We start from the raw sequence: 21,302 nt of genomic DNA on the forward strand, positions 1-21,302 counted from the left end.
TGTGTGTGTATATATATATATATATATATATATATATATATATATATATGTGTGTGTATATATATATATATATATATATATATATATGTGTGTGTATATATATATATATATATATATATATATATATATATATATATGTGTGTGTGTATATATATATATATATATATGTGTGTATATATATATATATATATATATATATATATATATATATATATATGTATATATATATATGTGTGTGTGTGTGTGTGTATATGTATATATACATATATATATATATATACACACACATATATACACATATACATATGTATATATAAATATATGTGTGTGTGTCCATTTATGTATTCAGTTTAATATGTTATTAAAAGCGATAACTGGTGTCGCGATTAAAATTGCATGTGAAAAAGAAAAGCGTTAGAATTACGCCAGATCGCTTTTTGCGCGTTTTTCCAGCGCTGAGCGCTATAACCAATCAAATAGACCTGCGTTTAGCTTGAGGCCAATCATTGTTTTTTTAGATGAGCCGTTGCGTCTTGCCTAGATTTGGCGAGCTAAACAGAAGATTATTCGTTTCTAAACGTGCAGTCAAGTTACGTAACGAGGGCACCTCTCTCCGCGCACCTAGCAGAAGGGTGAAAAACGGAGCAGGTGTGAGCTCCGCAGCGCCCTCCAGCGGCGACAACTCGCGGCGGAAAACGAGTGCACTGCAGTTGAACGGCGCATTCGGCGAGAGGTCGGTAAAGCGGTCGAGCCTGCTCGTCGGCGAGCCTCTCCCTCACTCGAGTCCGTGTCCACGTAGAAGTTTCGTCCTCAAAAACCCCCGCGGGTCGAAGGCACGGGAGAATAATCGCAGCGCTGCACGCACAGCTCGGATATTACCGCGAACGCCGAGGGCTGAGAAATGGCAACGACAACTTGCACGCGCTTCACCGACGAGTACCAGCTGTACGAAGAACTTGGAAAGTAAGGTTCTCGGTCTCCGCTGGCGCCTGTGCGTTACCCGGGCGTCTCGTATCGATGTTCGCGCGTTTCCCGAACGCGCATTCTTATTCAGAAGCTCAAAGGAGTTGTCCGGGAAACATTGGGAGTTGCGTTTGAATCCCACTTAACTAGATATGTCTCTAGTGATAAAAAGCGAGCATTTGGAGGAGGTTTGATCTGAAATGCGTTGAGTATTTGTCTTGAACCCTAAAAGCGCGCTGCGTTTAAATACTTATCATGTTTGAGATTTACTATATGCGCATTCATTTTTTTTTTTTTTGCACGTTTGAACTCGAGCTGTCAGGAAACATCAGAGGGAGTTGCATTCAAATGCTCCCACTACTGTGTTTATTTTAACTGCCTGTGCTGATAAATATTAGCCGCCGGGGGTTAATTCTGAGGGTATTGCATGCTCTGTGGGTCCTCTGCTGCATTTCATGCAGAAAGCTCGGAGGAGCTGTCAGGGAACATTAGAGGGGAGTTGCATTTAAATACACCCACCGCTGTGCATATTAGAGTGAATACTTATGTGCATGCAGTCTCTGATTATGAAAATGAGCATGCAGGTGTTAAATCTGAGGGCGATGCATGCTTTTTATGCGCCGTTTGGAAAATAACGGGGGTTTGCTTTGAAATGCATTAACTGAAGAGCTCTTATAGCAAGCGTATTGAATCAAAGATGAAACATGGTCAATCAGGGGTTAATTCAAAGGGTATTGCATGTTAATGTGGATATGTCCTGTATCTAGATTTAAGAAGGGGGGTCGCGTTAATATGCATGGGAGTATTTAGCATAATCCTGAGAATATCGGTGCATTTCATGCAGAAGGCCCAGAGGAGCTGTCAGGAAAATGTGACTTACAGTGAGGTTATTTCATATGTCTGATTATAATTATCAGCTGTCGGGGTTATTTGGAGGTTGGGTTCAGCGTGGTACGTTTGAGCGCATAATCAGGCCAAAAGGTCACTATTTTATCTCTACGCTGTTTGGAAAAAAGGTACAACGCTGTCTTTGGGGCAGGATCCTATAGGTACAAAATTTAAAACTTTTTAAATGCTGCATATTAGTCCCTTAAAATGCGTATTAGTACTTTCAAAGCAGTAGTAGTAGCTAAAGTATGCGCATTAATCTGTTTTGAAGCCTGAGTGTTAGATGAAGGGATGTTACAGTGTTTCTGGGGTTCTGTAATGAACGTTACAAAGTATGGTAAACTCTGGGCAGCTACATTGTGTCGTTCTGTCCGGTGATATTTGGAGCTGTGAGAGCTGCCCTGACGGCTGTTTGCTGTCTATAATCTGACTCTCTCCGTGTGTGTGTGTGTGTGTGTGTGTGTGTGTGTGTGAGAGAGACATGCCAGCAGCCTGACGTTAGGAAATTATTTTACTCTCTCAGCCCCCCCACCCCTCCAGTCAGTCAGTATTGCGTTTCTTTTGCACCTTTTTTTTTTTTTTTTTTTTTCACTCCAGAATTATTGAACAGGCCCCGTGTGAATCACCCGCAGTCATAAAAACACACAAATAGTGGTAGATAGACTGCTCGTAAAAGCGATTTCATTAGTCTCATAACTTTTTAAACTTCTCGTTTTTATAAATACTTGCGGGTTTCATTTCCGGTTCACCTCAACATAGCGTATGTTTCCGCTCACTGATGAGAAAAAAAAAAAAATAAATAAATATATATATATATATATATATATATATATATATATATATATATATATATATATATATATATATATATATATATATAAAATTATATTATTATTTTTAATTAAACAATTTTGCATTTGATGTTTCAGCACATCTTCATCATGCTCGACTGAATATTTGAGCACATCCTTATTTTGTGGTGGAGACATGCATTTTAACCTTTTCTTTACAGATGTTTTTTAGATAACTGTACACATCATGCATGCTGTAAGCAAATATACGTACAAATATGAATTTGTTATATAGAAATATTTTTATAAATGGAGTAATTATCAACATAGGCATATATATTATTTATATTTACATTTGTGAATATATATATATATATATATATATATATATATATATATATATATATATATATATATATATATATATATATATATATATATATATTACACATTCACACACACTCATATATGAACAAAAACTTTTATTTTGGATCGTTTCACATGACTAATATATAGAAGTATAATGTGTGTGTGTTGTATAAGAAAAAAAAACTCAGCATATTAAAATGATTGATCTGGCTGCTTTGGCAGGAATAAATTACATTTAAAAATATAAATTAATATATATTGTTTTTAAATTTAATTTACATTATATTATATTATTTAAAAATGTTAAAATAAAATTGTGATGCTTTAGTGTACAGTTACACAGTTTTGAACTTGTTGTTGTTGGTGGTTTTTTTGGGGGGGGGGTTTGTGTGCATGCTTTCTGCTGCTGTGTGCCGGTTTACCCTAAACACCTCCGCAGCCCGGCGGTTCAGTTTTCCTGACAGGCCGGCGGCAGTAAATCAGCTCAGTGTCAGGCTGTTTCCAGCACTAACCAAACGACACGAGCCGCTCTCTGGCTTCCACCCCATCCAGGGCGAACGACTCCTGACCTTCCGCTTTATTAGTCCACAATTTTCTTCTTCATTTTTCTGCTTGAATGTGTAGCTTCCCACACGCTGACAACAATTTACATTTAATAACTATAATAAATTATAGGGGTTGACTGAGTTTATTGGCTGATATTTGCCATTTTTTTTAATTATCGGGATTGGCTGAAAAGTTTGTCTCTTGATTTTGATAAATGTCACAAGTAGGACTTTTATTGTAACAGCATTGCATTCTTTAGTAAATGCCGAAATTATTATTTTAAGTAAATATTATGCAAAATCATTTTAATGTTCTTTTGCGTGTTATTTACAGTAGTATAACTGCATATGCTTCAATGTATGTTGTCCCCAATTACATTATACTTATTAACCTGTTAATAAGTACAAACCTTATCATTGTATTTAATTATATGCATTAAATACTTATACATGGGCCAATATTTGTTTAATTTTGCATTCGCAAAAAGTTAATCTTTAAAACACTAATAACTTAATAGTTTAATATCTGTGAAATGTTATGCATATATTAAATCGTAGAATTTTTATTTTTTTTTAATAGTACAGTTAAATTTTTTGACGCCCAAATTCACTTTAATTTTAATGTATTGAGTTTACAGTTTTATTTTAATTATAACAAGTTATTGGCAGTGTGATTTGGATGCTATTATAAATTGTATCAATATTTTGAGTTATTTCTGTTTTCATTAAAGTAATATAGTAAGTGTTTTGATCATTTTGTGTTTTCTTATGTCTATAGGTTTTTCCTTGGAGTTTTACACTCTGCATTTTTACACTCTATATAGTTTTTATTAATTTCAATTTCAGTTATTTTAATACATCAAGTTGGAATGAGTGCTGAATTTTAAACTAAAGTAAAATATAGTGTTAAATTAAAATGAGAAATTATTATTAATGCCTTAATTTGTGTGTTAATTAAAAATAATAGTAATAATAATAATAATAAATAAATAAATAAATAAATACATATTATTATTACTATTATTTTTAATTAATTTATTATTATTATTTTAATTAATTATTATTTATTATTTTATTATTATTTAATTTTTTTAATTTCAGGTTTTGTTAACTGTACTGTGGCTGGGTTTTGACACACGATTCAATTCGATTCTCATTCTAGCTTGCGATTTGATTCGATTACCAGTTCAATTAGATTCAGTATCGATTATTTCGGAAAAAACAGTTGCAGGCACATGCCAACTTTTCTCAAGGAAAACAAAACTCAACTAACGCTGTAGAAAAATATAAGGGAATAATGCACTTGATGAAGTTCTTAAAATAATAAAGTTAGAAGGGAGCCTGACCGTAGCTGATCTGTCGCTCCATATTAATCAGCGCCTAAACGGCATTTGTTGTTTCGTAAAAATGAGAATTGATTGAATAATAGACAAAATAAATAGCCCTACTACTGACACATTCATTGCTAGTTTACATGGTAAACCCTGTCGTGTTACAAAAAGTCCTTAAACGTTGTATTACTACGTTAAGTGTTTGATTTGATGACGATCCGCAGCCAGTGATGCTCAAGATCTTCCCGGCTCGGTTTCTTCTAGTCCGCTAGCCGAGCGAATCGTGCGCAGGTGATTAGCCTGAGGTCACGGGGGGCATATGGTCTGATTTTTATCACATGTTATCATCACATGGGTGTTTCCAAGGGCATTTGAGCCTGTCGATGAGGGGCGGGAAGTCACGGATCCGCAGCGGCTGCTTGAGACATGCCGAGCGCATTGTGTAACCGTAACAAGGTGGGCTAAATTTAGCCGGTAAGGAATGACATCAGACCATTATCATGACTGTCTCAAGTGGTTTTCATAACGCAGGTCTTTCTGAAAATAAACCCAAGGAGGCTTCTGAAAGACAAGAGTGCGTTCTACATTTTGTTCCCATGTGGATATCATGAATATTTGCGCATCAAACACCTGCTTGTTGTTTTAATTTTTCCGATTTGGCTCCGAAGAGGCAGACCTGCATAACCGTCGTTCTTCTTAACAGCTCGCCCAAAAATAAAATGGGAACACAAACGGAGAACACAAGTGTCCCTTTAAGCCATTTTTGAAGGGTTTTGAACCTGTTTTTTTTTTGCGTTCCGCATCAAGTTCAACGGTGTGTTTTCTTCTCTTGTCTGTTTCTTCAGGGGGGCCTTCTCAGTAGTGCGACGTTGTGTCAAGCTGTGCACGGGCCAAGAGCATGCTGCCAAAATCATCAACACCAAAAAGCTCTCGGCAAGAGGTAAATCAGGACTGCTGGAAAAAAACTTTGGCCAGGGAAAAGGGGGTTGATTTGCACTTTGAGATGATATGGAAAAATTTTTTTTAAATGAAATTAAATTAAAAAAAAAAAAATATATAAATATATATATATATATATATATATATATATATATATATATATATATATATATATATATATATATATATATATATATCATATATATATATCTCATATATATATATATCATATATATATATATATCTCATATATATATATCTATATATATATATATATATTAATAGCAATAAGTAATGTTGTGAAATATTAACATAACTTTTAAATTTTTTTCCCTTGACGCAAAGCTGAATTTTCAGCGTCATTACTCCAGTCTTCAGCGTCACATGATGCTACAGAAATTAATCTGATATTCCGATTTTTCTGCTCAAGAAAAAATATCAATTATAGTCAATGTTTTAAAACGTGTAAAACGTGCTACTTTTTCAATTAATCAAATGGCATTTTTTTTCTGGAAATCTTTGGAACATAACGAATGCCACTTTTGAACAAAGTGACGCCGTTCTTGCTGCGTAAAGGTATTCATTTCTGTCAAAAAATCTTTTTGAGGCCAAACCTTTTAAAAGATGATGCTTTAAAAAAAAAAAAAAAGTATGAAAGTAACAATTACCACAGTAAACCTAGCTTTAGCCAATAATTCTGATGTAATTTCTCAATTGACAACAATCTTGATCGGCGAATTCAATTGCAATTTGGAGCAAAATAATAGCGATTATCAGTATATCCATGCACCATGATTAAAGTGGTATTTGAGTAAAACTAGACTGATATTTCCAGACTTTTAGGTCCAGTTTCATAGACGGGGCTTAGCCTAAACTAGAATTAGACAGGAATAGTTTACTAGGCTTCAGCTTGTTAAACAGTGTTTGTCAGCTAAAAATTGGACAGATCAACTAAATATGCAGAAAAAAAGACATTTAACACAAAACTAGGACGTAATAAAAACAAAACATTATAACATTATTATAATAAATAAGCATAATGAGGCCACTTTAAATGACTAGGTGCATATAAAGATGTCAGACTAGTTTGTTGGGGTGCTCCGTGATGTCTCTGGTGTGTGTGTGTGTGTGTGTGTGTGTGTTTTGGGAAGCGTTGGCCACGCACAGGATAATCACACGGTCTGCAGGTCATCACGGGCAGCCTGACCGTTTGGCACGCCGCTGACAGCGCGTCTGTGCGTCCGACATGCCAAGGGAACACACTCGAACACACACACACACCCACGCCGCCGCTCCAGCACCGGGAGCTTTTGTGCGCTCCTGAAACAAAGCCGCGCCACACATCAAGTGGAAAAAGTTCAGATTGTCGCTTCGTCATGGCTGCTGTCGTTTTGACTCAGCTCGTGACCACATCTGACGCCTCGCTGTCCTCCAAAGCCCGTGCGAAGATTCGCTTTCACTCACACTTCCGCCTGCGTTAGTGGTATCGCGGTTTGACTACAGAAACGAGGTTCGGGCGTCGTGGGAAGGCAGTGTCGGCGCTGAAAGAGTTAACGTGGCTTGCAGGAACTGGAGCAAATGTTAAGGGGCGGGGCCTGGGTGGAGTGATTGACACCGAGCGCAGCCAATAGCGACGAAGCCCCTTCCTCAATATAGATTGTGTTATTACACAACAAGAGTTGTGATTTGCTGGGAATACTTTGTGCATAATCGCAGCACCTGCAATGCAGTATGGAGTTGACCTGGATTCACCCAAAGTGTCACAAACACACGCATGCAATCGACTCGGTGATTGTTTCCAATTATAATGGCTTGGTGCTGGGATAAATAGCGATGAAAGCGATTGTTGGGGCTGTAATTGTTTCTGACAGGCTATTATCCTGCCATGCAAACTGAGCACAGTTGCATACAGTTGGTCTTCCTGTGTCCCTGTTTCTGTTCCTCCGTTTATAGTTATTCTGGGTATTTTGTGGAGATATGTTTTTGATGAATTAATTGTCACTCCTGCTATTTGTACAATGAATCAATGACCAGTGGATTAACTTCAGTCCTGACCTATGTATTTTTTTCTGGTTGAATGGTGCAATCAAAGTACGTTTTGGCTGCACAATATTCGCAAAGATTTTTTTAAATCTAAATACCTAATATCTAAAAACTAATGTTGATAATAATAATAATAATAAGCAGTCACGATATAGTTTTATAACTGTGATAAATGCCTTTTTTTGCTGGACTTTTTTTCCATAAGTACTAGTTTTTAATTTTACAGAAAAATATTGCATTTGTTGTTTTTCTTCAGAAATAAACACTTTTACTGTTTTTTTACAGTAAAAAAATTCAGTACTAATCTTTTTCTGTCTAAATGAAAGCTTTATAGATAACGTAAAGAATAAAGAATTCAATGCAACAATAAATACTAATATTATAATTAAATAAAAATACAATTATTTTTGTCATAAAACATGTTTATTTTACAGGGAATATTTAAAAAAAGTCATTTCTTTTTTTCTTTTTTTTCCTTTTTATTTAATGTGTAAAATATAAATAAATAATTTAAGACTTCAATTAAATGTTAGTAGAGTTTTCCTGTAAAGTTTTATTCTTTAATATAATAATAGTAGTAATAATAATAAAAATAATAATAATTATTATTATATTTTAGTGTTAAAGGGATATATATTCTCTCTTTTTTTAATTTACATGTTAATTGAATTCAGGAGGTAATATACAAACTTACAGTAAAATATCGGTTTAATTTGAAATCGTAGACGAGTGAGGTGAGTTGAGTGTTGACTAAGTACTTGAGAGAAATGTAGAACTGCTGTGTAGATGCAGCGTGCTGTGAGTGATGTGCACAGGTGTGCTTGATTGCTGTAGTCTGGTGATGAAGTAGTCGGTCTCGGCAGGGTCTGATGCTCTTTGCTGCAGAGGCGTTTTGTGGTGTTTGGGTGTCAGCATTCTCACAGCTTCACACCACTCGCGCTGCTCGATGTGACAACTTCACGAGCTGGTGTGTGTGTGTGTGTGTTTGGGAGGGTTGTAGTAAGGCCACAGCGACGCTCTTGAAACTGACTGTACCTTCGGTTTAAATGATAGCGTGCATTTTTTAAAAAAATGTCGTTTTATTAAGGTTTAAAAGTTGGTGCAGTGTATTTGCTTCTTAAAGAAATGAATACTGTTAATTAATTGAAAATGGTATAAAAGGCTTATTATTATTTTTCTTTTTCAGTTTAATGAACTTTGCTCATTAAAGAATCCTGGGGGGAAAAAATCCACAAAAATATGAAGCAGCACAACCTTGGTAATAATAATGAATGTATGTGATAAATCAGTATATTAGAATGATTTCTGAAGGATCATGTGACAGTAATTATGCTAAAAATTCAGCTTTGTCGTTTTTTAAATATAAATAGAACACTGTTCTTTTAAAATTAAATAATATTTCCCAAGCAGTATTATTTTAGTACAGTTCATATACTATTATAGTTGTATTAATTTTATGAGAATTTTTTTTTAGTTGTGTTTTGGTATATATATATATATATATATATATATATATATATATATATATATATATATATATATATATATATATATATATATATATATATATATATATATATATATATATATTTATTTATTTATTTATTGTAAATTATTAAAATGTATTGCATATTTTAGTATCTTAAAAGACAATTCAATTATTCTTTCACAACTAGTTAAATTTATTCGTTTTTTTTATATTACTTTTTAATATTTTATTTCAGTTAGGCTATTTGTTTCTCACATTCTGTTTTAGGTAGGTAATGATAATAACCCTGCACAATATTACTATTTTAACTGTATTTTTGATCACATGAATGCAGCTTCAGTTAAAAAAAAAAATTACTCAAAAATCTTCCCAACCTCGAACTTTTGCATTATGTTTTTTACACGCAAAACATTTTTCATGGCCGTTTTACGCCTCCTGTTGTAGAACTGGCTTTCGACGCGCGTTCGATTCGCAGAAACGTAGGCTTGTGCTTTTTGTAGTACATCAAAATAAAATGGGATTTCGCAGACTTTTTAACGGTAGCTGCGTACTAGTCCATTTGGGAGCGCGTGATGATGCTGGGATGATGGACAGCCAGCCGCGTGCCATGAAGCACCGAAGACGATCTGTGGCCTCTTTCCCGTGTGACTCATGCATGGCAGACAGCAGGCTTCCTCCGTGGGGTGTGCCGGAGCGGTCGTCTGTCTCTCTGTATCATGCAGATCTCTCTACACTCCCTCTAGTAGAGGTGGCCTGATCTCCAGCCGCCGGTCAGTAGATGGTGTGGGCCGCGCGGTGCTGAGTCTGACCTTTGCCGCAGTTATTGAAGTGATGTGCAAATGGCTTTAAATGCGCAGATACGATCTGAGATCAGTATCAGTTGACCGTTTGACTGGAGGGAAAAGCGAATATCACAGAGCTTTTATGTTGTTTTTTGTGAAACGAAATTTTCTAATTTTAAAAACAAACATTATGCATCACGTTTTTTGTTACCACTTAAATGCAAGCTGCTCTCAAGATAGTGGTGTCATTTTTGAACAATCCTTCTACGAAAAAAGGCATAAAAGGAAGACTTATGTATTCGTTGCTTTGTTTTTCTTTAAAGAAATAAATGCTTCAGTTTAGCAAAGATGTTTTGAATTGCTCAGTGAAGGCATTTATAATGTTATAAAATAATAAATGATATTATAAATGTGAATTTATCAAAGGATCGTAAAAATTTTTTCTGAAGGATCATCTCGATACTGAATTTTTTTCTTATTTTTATTTTTTTTAATAAATCAATGAAAAATGATCCATTTTTATTGATCATGTATAGATCACTTCATTTTGCTAAAAAAAAAAAAAATTAGAATAATAAAAAATAAAATAAGTGGAGGGCTAAATCTGGTAAAATGTTACATGTTGCTCTTTGTATTGTTGTAAAATAAATTCATAAAAAAATGGGTAAATGCATTCATAAGTATATAGGCCTACTATAAAATGAAAAGACATTTCTTTTAAATGTATAGCACAGTAATGAAGGCAGCAACAAAGACTATTGGTAATTTTTATGTGCATCCCGTGCTCTTTAAAACAACACTCTCAGGCGGCGCAGTCCTCGGAGTCTGCATAGAAAAGTTCAAAGGGGAAGAGATATTGATGCGTAGTGCATTAAATCTGCGCTTTGCTATATTAAACATTTCTCTTGACAGCTTTAAATCTCTTATTGAGTGCTCTTTAAGAGAATCAAATTGTTTTGACTGTAGTAACCGAACACGACGTACAGTTTGAATGCTGAATGGAGGATGACAGACAGCCGCAACGGAGACAAGTTTATGTGAACTTCCATTTTAATGACTCATCTGTACCTCGCGCTGAACTATGGAACGGCTTCAGAACGCTTGAAATACAGGGCACAAAAACATTATGCTGCTTTATAATGGTTTTGGAGCTCGACAATAAAGCAGAATAATACACGCACAGTACTGGAGCTCATCCGATCGAGACCCGACCTGCAGGAAGTGACCGTATCGGACCCGAGACCGATCCTGAGACACCGAAGGCTGGAGTAAAGATGCTGTAAATTCAACTTTGCATCACAGAAAAAAAAAAGAATAAATAAAAAAATAATAATAATTTATTTTACATGTATTTGAATGAAAAAAAAAATATTATGAACTGTAGTATTATTTATTTATTTATTTTTACTATTAATTACCGTAGTTTTTGAATGATGAACTGTAGCTTTGGTTAGACTTTAAACACTTTTAATGTCACTTTTTTCCTTTTTTTTGGTCTGTATAATTGTATTCATTTTAGATCAGTTGTGGTGTTTAGTTTGTCACTTTTCAAGTTAAGCTAAGTGAAAATGAGAAATGTTGCTTTTCGTTTTTTTTATGGTTTTGGTTTTAGTTAATGTCCCTGATTGGCCGTGTACATCGTAATCTGGCATCTGTTTGGTTTCTTAACTTGCGGTTAACTAAAGTTCATGTGAAACTGAAAGGGCTGGTTTCATAGTAACTAAACTTCCTCAAAGTTCATAAAATGGCACAAAAAAATGTCTGGGTCAAAGACAAAAAGTCGAACCGTTTTGTCAGGCGTACTTGCAACAAAAATCAATTAATGACATATTAAAAGACTTATTACTTTAACCCCAAATACAATTTTTTTTTTTACTTTTGCCATTATCCTACGTTTTGCCCACTTGTCACTAAGATTTTTTTTCCACTCATTTAAAACACAATATCATTTAATATACTACCTTATTCTTTCAGGTATTTTAATATGTACAGAATAAGCATGTTGTTTGAATGTTCTCGTAACTATTGTGTTACACTGAATGACAAAAAGTTGTTTGAAACCATACAACTAGACCCTTTACTTACATTTAGTGTGCTTTCTATGCTTAAGAAATATTTTTTTTGTCCATTTGTTTTGATGCGGACATCTTGACCCATCTGCGAACCATTAATTGGTTAAAAAAAAAGGCTTATTTAACTCCCCATCTGCAATTTCTCTAATACGTGACGCTTAACACGGGCCCAAATCTTTTCCCAGATCACCAGAAGCTGGAACGGGAAGCCCGTATCTGCCGTCTGCTCAAGCATCCCAATATCGGTGAGTCCATTAAAGTAAATAAACTTCTCCATTCATGATGAAATCCGTGTGAAATCCATCATTCAGGACGCAGGTGGTTTGAATGAGCTGAAAGCATCTCGAGGGGCATTAATATAGAAAGCATGCCTGTTCCTTTCTTCCAATGAAAGCGCTCCTCGTACTGTGCTGTTTGACTAAATGACAAATGAAAGCATGTTGTGATATTATTACTCTTTCTTTTTGATGCAGTGCGGCTCCATGACAGTATATCAGAGGAAGGCTTCCATTACCTCTTATTTGACCTGTAAGTACTTCCATATAATATGGCGCATAATATCTCTCTCTCGGCTTTGTTTTTGCTCGGTGCGCTTCAACAGACGCCCACCCACTCTACCTTCCCCTCGCATCTCTCTTCATCTCTCTCTCTCTTTCCCGCTCGCTCGAGAGCCAGTTTCCATAGCAACAGAGCCGGTCTGCCCAGCCGAAGAGAAATCCTGCAGCAGGGGTTTCCCCCCGAAGCCCCAGTGTTCTCTCTTCTAGAGGATTCCCCCATCCATATTGCTCTCTGTCTCTCTCTCTCTCTCTCTCTCTCTCTCTCTCTCTCTCTCTCTCTCTCTCTCTCTCTCTCTCTCTCTCTCTCTCTCTCTCTCTCTCTCTCTCTCTCTCTCTCTCTCTCTCTCTCTCTCTCTCTCTCTCTCTCTCTCTCTCTCTCTCTCTCTCTCTCTCTCTCTCTCTCTCTCTCTCTCTCTCTCTCTCTCTCTCTCTCTCTCTCTCTCTCTCTCTCTCTCTCTCTCTCTCTCTCTCTCTCTCTCTCTCTCTCTCTCTCTCTCTCTCTCTCTCTGTCTCTCTCTCTCTCTGTCTCTCTCTCTCTCTCTCTCTCTCTCTCTCTCTCTCTCTCTCTCTCTCTCTCTCTCTCTCTCTCTCTCTCTCTCTCTCTCTCTCTCTCTCTCTCTCTCTCTCTCTCTCTCTCTCTCTCTCTCTCTCTCTCTCTCTCTCTCTCTCTCTCTCTCTCTCTCTCTCTCTGTCTCTCTCTCTCTCTCTCTCTCTCTCTCTCTCTCTCTCTCTGTCTCTCTCTGTCTGTGTCTCTCTCTGTCTCTCTCTCTCTCTCTCTCTGTGTCTCTCTCTGTCTCTCTCTCTCTCTCTCTCTGTGTCTCTCTCTCCCTGTCTCTCTCTCTCTTCTCTCTCTTTTTCTCTTTCTCTTTTTCCTGTTATGCACAGCGACACTGGTCTTTAGTTTGTCTTCCTTAATTGTGCCGGTCTAATAAATGCTGCTTTATGTATTTATTATTTTCTTGGTAGATTATTTTGTTTTAGTTTGCTTGTGTAAAGTGTGTGATCTCTGCAGTATAATTAAGGACTGCACCATTGGTTGAGCCAGTGTTGCTGTGTCAATCTGTTCTCAAGCTGTTTTCAACCCAGCGAGACCTTACCTAGCACAGGGTAAAGTGTTTATCTTATGTTAGTGATTGTAAAAAAAAAAAAAAGTACAAATTAACACACATGACCTTTTAAATTCATACTTTAGTTTAATTAAAAGTTTCAAAAATTTTATTTTATAAAAATTAAGATTTTTGTATTATTATATTAGTTTTATTAATAGCTCTGTTTTGCATTTATAATTTTTAACAATAATAATACTAATAATTAATTTTATTTTATTTTAAATGTATTTTTATTTATTTTATGTGTATATCTTTTATAAATAAATAAAAATAAAATATATATATATATATATATATATATATATATATATATATATATATATATATATATATATTTTATTGATAGTTTTATTTTTACATTTAGTATTGCATATCAGCAGCACATTTGGAAACTTTTTTCGTTTTGATACCATATTTTGTTTTATTAATACTTATTTTAATATTTAATAACTTTACATTCTTTATTACATTTTTAAAATTTAGTTTGCCTTGTTATTTTACTTTTTGTTTGACTTGAAGTCATCACAGAATAAATGCGAATATGGTGGCACCGATATCTCCTCTCTGTCCTGCAGTGTTACGGGCGGAGAGCTGTTTGAAGACATCGTAGCCAGAGAATATTACAGTGAAGCTGACGCCAGGTAAAACAGTCATATTTCTCTCGCTGTCCCATCTATTTCCCCTCCATCCTCCAAAGCCCCATTCTTTCTTTCTTCTCTTTCACACTCATTTTAATGAGATAAGCGTATGTTTTGCACAGGTTCTAGTGTAACATGTGAGTGATACTTTTGTCTGCATCATACGAGGGATGAGGCAGTGTCTCTCTGAGACGGCGAGCGTGGGCGGTCTACTTCTGCAGGTCCCTTTCCTCCGGTTTTCCCATCGGCTTCTTTTTTTTTCGTTCCATCTACTCCTGTTTTCCTCTCTGCATCAGATCCTCTCACAGACACTCATACACACCGCAGTCGCCCTCAGGAGAAAAGCTTTAATCAATTTGACTGTGTGGGTACGCACGTGGGAGTGAGAGATACGGCGAGAAACAGAACGAGAGATGCTTACCGAGGGAGGAAACGCAAGAGCCGGCGAGCGCTGAGACTGCTGGAATACATGAGCTCATCGGCCATGTTCGTGGGTAGAAACGTGTCACGATGCCGTCGGGACGGTGTAATGTATCCGTCCCCGAGGGGCCGCGGACCCTCCACCTGCCTCCGCTAGAGCCGTGGCTGAAAGTAGGCCTCTAATTAACGCACGTAATTACGGCGTCGGCTCATAATCGGTGCCGCACATGCTCGATTTGAGCTCGGACTGTTTCCATAGCGCCGGAAAACGGATGTTCACGCTTTGGGAGGAAAATGACCGTTTTCTTCGCATTACTATGCTGTCGCTATGGGTTGCTAGGCGATTGCCTAGGTAAAAAAAAAAAAAGAGGTCTCTGCCATTTAATTGTTTGGAAGTCTGATCAATCGCTTTAGAAACATGAAAAAAATCATGTTTCTTTATAGCTAAATTTATGGAAATAAAAAGTTTAGAGAGAGTAAGAACGATTAAAGTCTCTTTTGCTCACCATGGCTGCATTTATTTGATTAAAAATATTCGAATTGTGAAATATTCTACATTAAATATTCTATTATTCTACACAACCTTATTCTACACCCCTAATCTTACCCAATACCTAAACTTAAGCAGCGAAGTTTCAAATTTATTGAAAAGTACCAAATATTGCTGTGAAGCATTTGTGTGTCTTTCCTGTAACTTTTGACAATTTAGTTAATCCTTGCTTTTATATATTTATATATATATTTTTATATTTTATATATTTTTTTATTTTAATAAATATATATTGATGTCAAATAATTAATATATTTTATATAAAACATGACAGAAAGATTATTATTTCAATGTATATATTTATTTACAATGAAAACTTGGGAAAAGCTGTAAAATTAACTAACACAATTAACTAAACTAATAAAATTTCTTTGATGGGTCTGTGATTATCAATAATTTCTCACTAATTCTTCTTCATTTTTAATTTATTGTTTAAATCATGTTTTCCATTTATACCTCTTTAAAGCACGAGATCACATGACAGAAAACCAAATGTTTAAAACTTGTCTCAGCCTACCATAAACACTCTCACACTGTTTCCGGGTCAGACTCAGAGGGCCGTGTTTATTGCTGACCTCATATTAGATGTGTATGTTTAAAAAAAAAAACTGATAGCTTGTCAGAAACTGCCATGCTGTCAGACACACACACACACACACAGAGATCATTTCCATATCTTCAGCTCTATTCCGTCTGATTCAATCCACCCTTCTCTCCATTTCTCCATCCCACGGCAGCGCCCTCACAGGAAATGATGCGTTCCGCCCAGCTGCTCTGCTATTGTTCTGCGTGGTGTAACATCAGGGCCTTCACAGCTATCACTCGTCTCATTTCATCACCCTCTTATCAAACAGTCTTTCTTATCTGGGTTGTTCTTTTCCTGCGCTCGTCTCCCCGTGACTAACCCACCTCCTCCGTCACTCCTCTCTCAGCCTCCTTTTTTCTTTTTCTTTCCCTTCTGTCCTCTCCTCTCTCGCTTGTCTTTGCAGTCATTGTATCCATCAGATTCTAGAGAGTGTCAATCACATTCACCATCATGACATAGTGCACAGGGACCTGAAGGTCAGTATGGGAAGTGCACTGGCCCACTGCATGTGTCATGTGACTCTTGCCTGTTTCGAGATGCCCTGTGTGTCTGTCTTGAACTGACAGTCTGGGACTTTTGGTGTGTTTCTGCATTCAGTGGCTGTTTTCACTCACTTTTTGATTGTTTGGTCTGAACCCGAGTTCGATTCCCTGCCGAATTGGTTACAGTTCGCAGAGAATTTGCATGCTTAACCCTATAAAGCCTACTGTATCATATTTGATGCACACATTTATGAACAGGGTCAGTATTTAAATATCATCTTACCAAGAGATATTATTGGGACATAATACAGCAACAACTGATATTTCTGTGCATTTTGTAAGCACGTTTCTACTATACTGTTACAAAGATCTCATTGGATTACATTACAAGCAGAATTTCAGCAGGACATATGAAAATCAATTCCCCACTGTATGAGCCATAAAAGCTTAACTTTTTTTTTTTTTTGTAGCAATAGTCAAAAATATATTGTATAAGTCAAAATGTGTTTTTTTTTTTTTTTTTTTTTTCATGGCAAAAATCATTAGGATATTAACATAACATAAGAAAATAATTCACAAAATATATTTTGTGTGCGTGTATTAATTAATTTGATTTTTTATTTTTTTAGCTAAAAAAAAAACGGTGTAGGAGAAGACCTACAATTGAAAACATTTTATGTTGCTTTAGTTTTACTACTAAATGCACAGGGCATTGTGGATGAATTGCGAGAGATGAGAAGCATGCAAGTAGTTTGGTCTGAATTCCTCCACAGGTCAGTTTTTACGTGTTATTTGGCTCTGATTCAAAATGAAGATGTGTACAGAGAAGTGCCTGTGAAGGCAATTTCAAACTAAAGGCAAAAAAGCAGGGCATTTAATTCCTGTGCCTCAGTTTTGGCTGTATTGCTTTTAGCTAAAGGTAGGAATTTGCGCCTTTTTAAAAACCAAAAACAATGGGGTTATGTCTTTTATTTAACCACCTTCATGGGTTTCCAAACTTGCATGGCTGACTTTTTTTTTTTAATTTATTTTGAGAAGAGGTGCTTTTATTATATCGAGGAAGCCACTGGGATCTGTTTTGACCCAAACCAGAGATTTTCTAGTGTTGTTTGTATACAGGTACAGTATTTATAATATTTAAAATGACCACTTATTTTTGTTTTATTATTTGGGTAATTAATGTGGGTTTTTATTTTTTTTTATTTAAAACAATTGCTTTAATCAGTTTTAGTTTTTTTTTTTTTCTAATTGCAAAGACAAAATTTAATTTCATTTAAGTTTAAAATTTATATTTAATTTTATCCTGCTGAATATTTAAGTTCATTCGGCTTCCGACTTGCCGACAGAGAAAAAAATAGTCAGCAATTGCTCTTTTGACTTTGCTCAGGAGACTTCAGGAGGTTTAAAATGACAGAAGTCTCATTTTTGCGTGAACTGTCCCTTTAAGTTCCTATTAGGCACCCTTCTGGGATGGATAAGATATATTTATGGGTTGACCCCCATTGACCAGTCCAGCCTTGTGTGGTCAGATGAACCAGATGCTCTATTGTGAAAACAGCTGTACTGCTCTTGATGCGCTGAGAGCATCTCCTCACCCTCTGCGTCTTCTCTGTTTCTTGTCTCGCTGTCTTTCTTCTTCTCTGTTGTTTCAAAACAGTGTCATTAATTCTCGGGTGCGTGTAATGCATTGTTTCATTCAAGCCTCGCATCGAGGATGACAGAGTGCTGCTGTTTTGTTTAATAGTCACTTGAGCGAAGGGCTCTTTAAGAGTCTAGCAGCTAAATGCGGTCTTGATTCAAACGCTCGAATAAAGCTGATGACCGTATCTGCTCTGTTCGGCCACATGGCTCAGGCCTGTTAATGCATTTGATAGGCCTGATTTGATTGGAAAGTGGCTTGTTTCCGCAATAACACATTTGCATTTAAGTTGCTTATGTGGCTTACTCTTATTTTTAATAAAAACAGTTTTCTTAATAACAGAGTCAAGATGTATCTCATCATTTCTTGCATAGTAATGCTGATACACAAAGTTGGTAGCTTTCCAGAGTGCGGCTTGAAGGGATGCCATGTCCTTTTATTAGTATTAAGCATCTTTTGGCTTGTTGTTTGGGTTCGGCTCATAAAGCAATCCAAGTTAATGAAGTAGGCTGGTGCAAGTTCTGATATTTTGGTGTTAGTCTTTGTCTAAAGACCCTGTACTTTGGTACGCAGTCGGTACTAAAAAAGTAAATGTCACGGTACCAGTATTGTTTTTTTTAAGTACCAGCAGATCCGAGTAGACTCAGTTTTGTTTACTACATATACTGAAGCATGTGACGTTTGAGGTGAGCAACGTCTCCAGAACTGCTGTGAAAGTAACTTTCCGTGCATTTTACCGTTGCATTACACAAATGTAAAGGTATTCACGGCAACCCGCCAAAATAAAAGTTTGGTTTTGATGTTGTGCCAGAAATATATTGCCGCTATTAAGAATAATTTAAGTGATAGGCTACTATTACAACTACTGTTCATAAAACTTTATTTTTTAAGAAATAATCACACGACATTTTAATTTTAATTGTAAATCTCCTTTATTTAGCAACAATAAAAATGTTTAAAATTTCATTAAGACAAATTAAATTTGGGTGAAACGTATGTTTTTCAGACTTTACGATTTGTGCAAAAACTTCAAACACAATTTTAAATGTAAAATAATGGCATTGATTTTGTACATTTAATTTTTGTTTTTAATAAATAAAAAGCTGCCTATGTAGCTTGTTCTTATTTGCTGTTTTTTATACCAAGATCTGGCATTTAACCAACTTTGTCTCGGCTTATTTTCCTAAAATTCCAAGAAAAATCATTCGATATTTGAATTCATATAAAAATCTCAGTTTGCTGTTTATTAAATCGCATCGCTTTCTAAACAGTTATGGTCATATGCTCCGAAAGCCATTATAATAAAATGCTCTATGTTTCGGATTGAGTTATTGGATGTGTTAAGTATTTCTTAGGATCATTTCTGTAGCTTGTCTTTTAATAAATCCAAAAAGTTTTGAGCTTTGGAAGTTACTATGTTTTTATAGCACAACTCCATCTCCATCCAAATCAGATTGTCTATATTATAACTACTCTAAAGAGATCCCAGTTGTGGTTTTTCTTTCCCGCCGAATCTTTTTAAGGTATATTAGAGAACCAAACAATGTTAGTCTAGGGGCTCTTCAGCTGGCTACCTTTGGGCCAAATCAGCCATCAGTCATTTTTATTGCGCTTCGATTGATATCGATGAACTTGCTGTGCGACCAGAGACGAGTTCAGCTCTCAGTGGTCGTGTTTAGAGCGGAGTTGGAGGTTAAGTCCGTGATTCTTTTTGTTTTTTTTGATTGCGTCCGTCAGATCAAGTGATAATGAAATCGAAATCTTTTCAAATGTCTGAAAATCACACTTGCTCTAGCGTTTGCAGGGAAAATATAAAGCCTTTTTTTCTCAGATAGAACTCGCGCGTACGTTTGTTGTTAAAAAAAATGCTAATATACAACTTAAGAATCATAGACGTTAGATAACCAACTAAAAATACATGCCAATTCATGTTAGCATAGTGCTACACCATGCTAAGAACAAGTTAACATTCTCAAATGTTGATACATGTTGACATTAGTGTTAAAACGTGCCAATTAACATTATTCTTAAAGATGTTAGGAATGCCGGAAGCTAGCTAAATCATGCTAGCAACATGTTAATTCACATTAGCGCATCTTGCAGAACATGTTAGCAACGTGCTAGAAACATGAGGATCTTAGCGACGTGCTAAACTAAGTAGTCATTACTCAGAAGTCAGAAGTGTATTACTTTTTTTTTTTTTTTGAAAACAGTTACATATTTAAATCTGAATATTGTTATGCAAGTAAACACGTTTAGTTTAGTTTTTAGTGACATCCAGGTCTAGCAATGACTCTGAAACGCGTTTGGCCTCAAAAAACAAGGTAGTTCAGGAGTCCTACTGCGCAAGTACTAGAAAACATCTTTGTGTGTTCCAGTTTTACAACATGTGCTCACTCACACACTCTCTCACACACACACACACACACAAATACAAATGTTCTCTCTCAGTAAATCAGCAGCACACGCCTACACAGGCTGACTCACGCCGTCCACCTCCCTCTCCTCACACACCGGTACATATCCTCCAGCCTGTCTCACCACACAACTGCCAAAAAAACACAGTCCAGTCCGCTGCAGCGCCGCAGCCTTTGCGGGGCCGCCTGCCAGTCTTACCTCTCTTCTTTCTCAAGTCGAGCTCAGTCTTTCTCTTTCACCTTCTCTCTCCTGATGCTCGCTCTCGTCGTGGGTGGTGAGATCGGCTCACACTTTAGAGCAGTTTTTAGCGTGTAGTGTTAGCTAGAGCTTCCTGTGTCAGTAAACCAGGGTTTCTGCACGCAAGAAAATCATTGTGTCTGCTGTTTTAAAAAACATCGATGCGTGTTTATAGCATCAAGAATTTATTTCATTCATTAATGTGTCTCTCTTTACCCGTAAAGGGTCTGTTTTGGGTGACGTTAGTTGTCTTTTTCAAGCTCCAAGTTAATTTTATCTTATTTTTGAATGCGTTTGAATATTAACCCTTTATTTTTTATAAAGAAAAGATAAATCCAACGGTGAATATCATGAAATAGGCCTACGTCATATTTTACTCTTAAATCAACAGAAAGAAATAAGTATATAAACTTTGACCCCTTGATTATGAGTTATAATTTGAGGGAAAAAAAAA

At 36.0% G+C, this 21,302-nt stretch overlaps 1 protein-coding gene across 43 annotated transcripts in view; it reads left to right on the forward strand.

Moving 5' to 3' along the window:
• Positions 1-614: 614 nt before the first annotated feature.
• Positions 615-21,302, forward strand: part of LOC122333736 (calcium/calmodulin-dependent protein kinase type II subunit beta) — a 58,574-nt gene continuing 37,886 nt past the window's right edge. For 14 of the 43 annotated variants that reach the window (XM_043231481.1, XM_043231463.1, XM_043231474.1 and 11 more), the window contains exons 1-5: positions 658-963; positions 5,733-5,827; positions 12,398-12,457; positions 12,686-12,740; positions 14,454-14,519. In XM_043231481.1, the coding sequence (XP_043087416.1) occupies positions 902-963; positions 5,733-5,827; positions 12,398-12,457; positions 12,686-12,740; positions 14,454-14,519 (338 nt within the window). In that variant the 5' untranslated portion in view covers positions 658-901. Of the gene's footprint in view, positions 964-5,732; positions 5,828-12,397; positions 12,458-12,685; positions 12,741-14,453; positions 14,520-16,475; positions 16,549-21,302 lie in introns of all 43 variants that reach the window. The other 29 variants (XM_043231470.1, XM_043231454.1, XM_043231460.1 and 26 more) reach the window with 22 other exon arrangements.

The sequence above is a fragment of the Puntigrus tetrazona genome, unplaced genomic scaffold (genome assembly GCF_018831695.1).
Source record: "Puntigrus tetrazona isolate hp1 unplaced genomic scaffold, ASM1883169v1 S000000373, whole genome shotgun sequence".
NCBI lineage: Eukaryota > Metazoa > Chordata > Actinopteri > Cypriniformes > Cyprinidae > Puntigrus > Puntigrus tetrazona.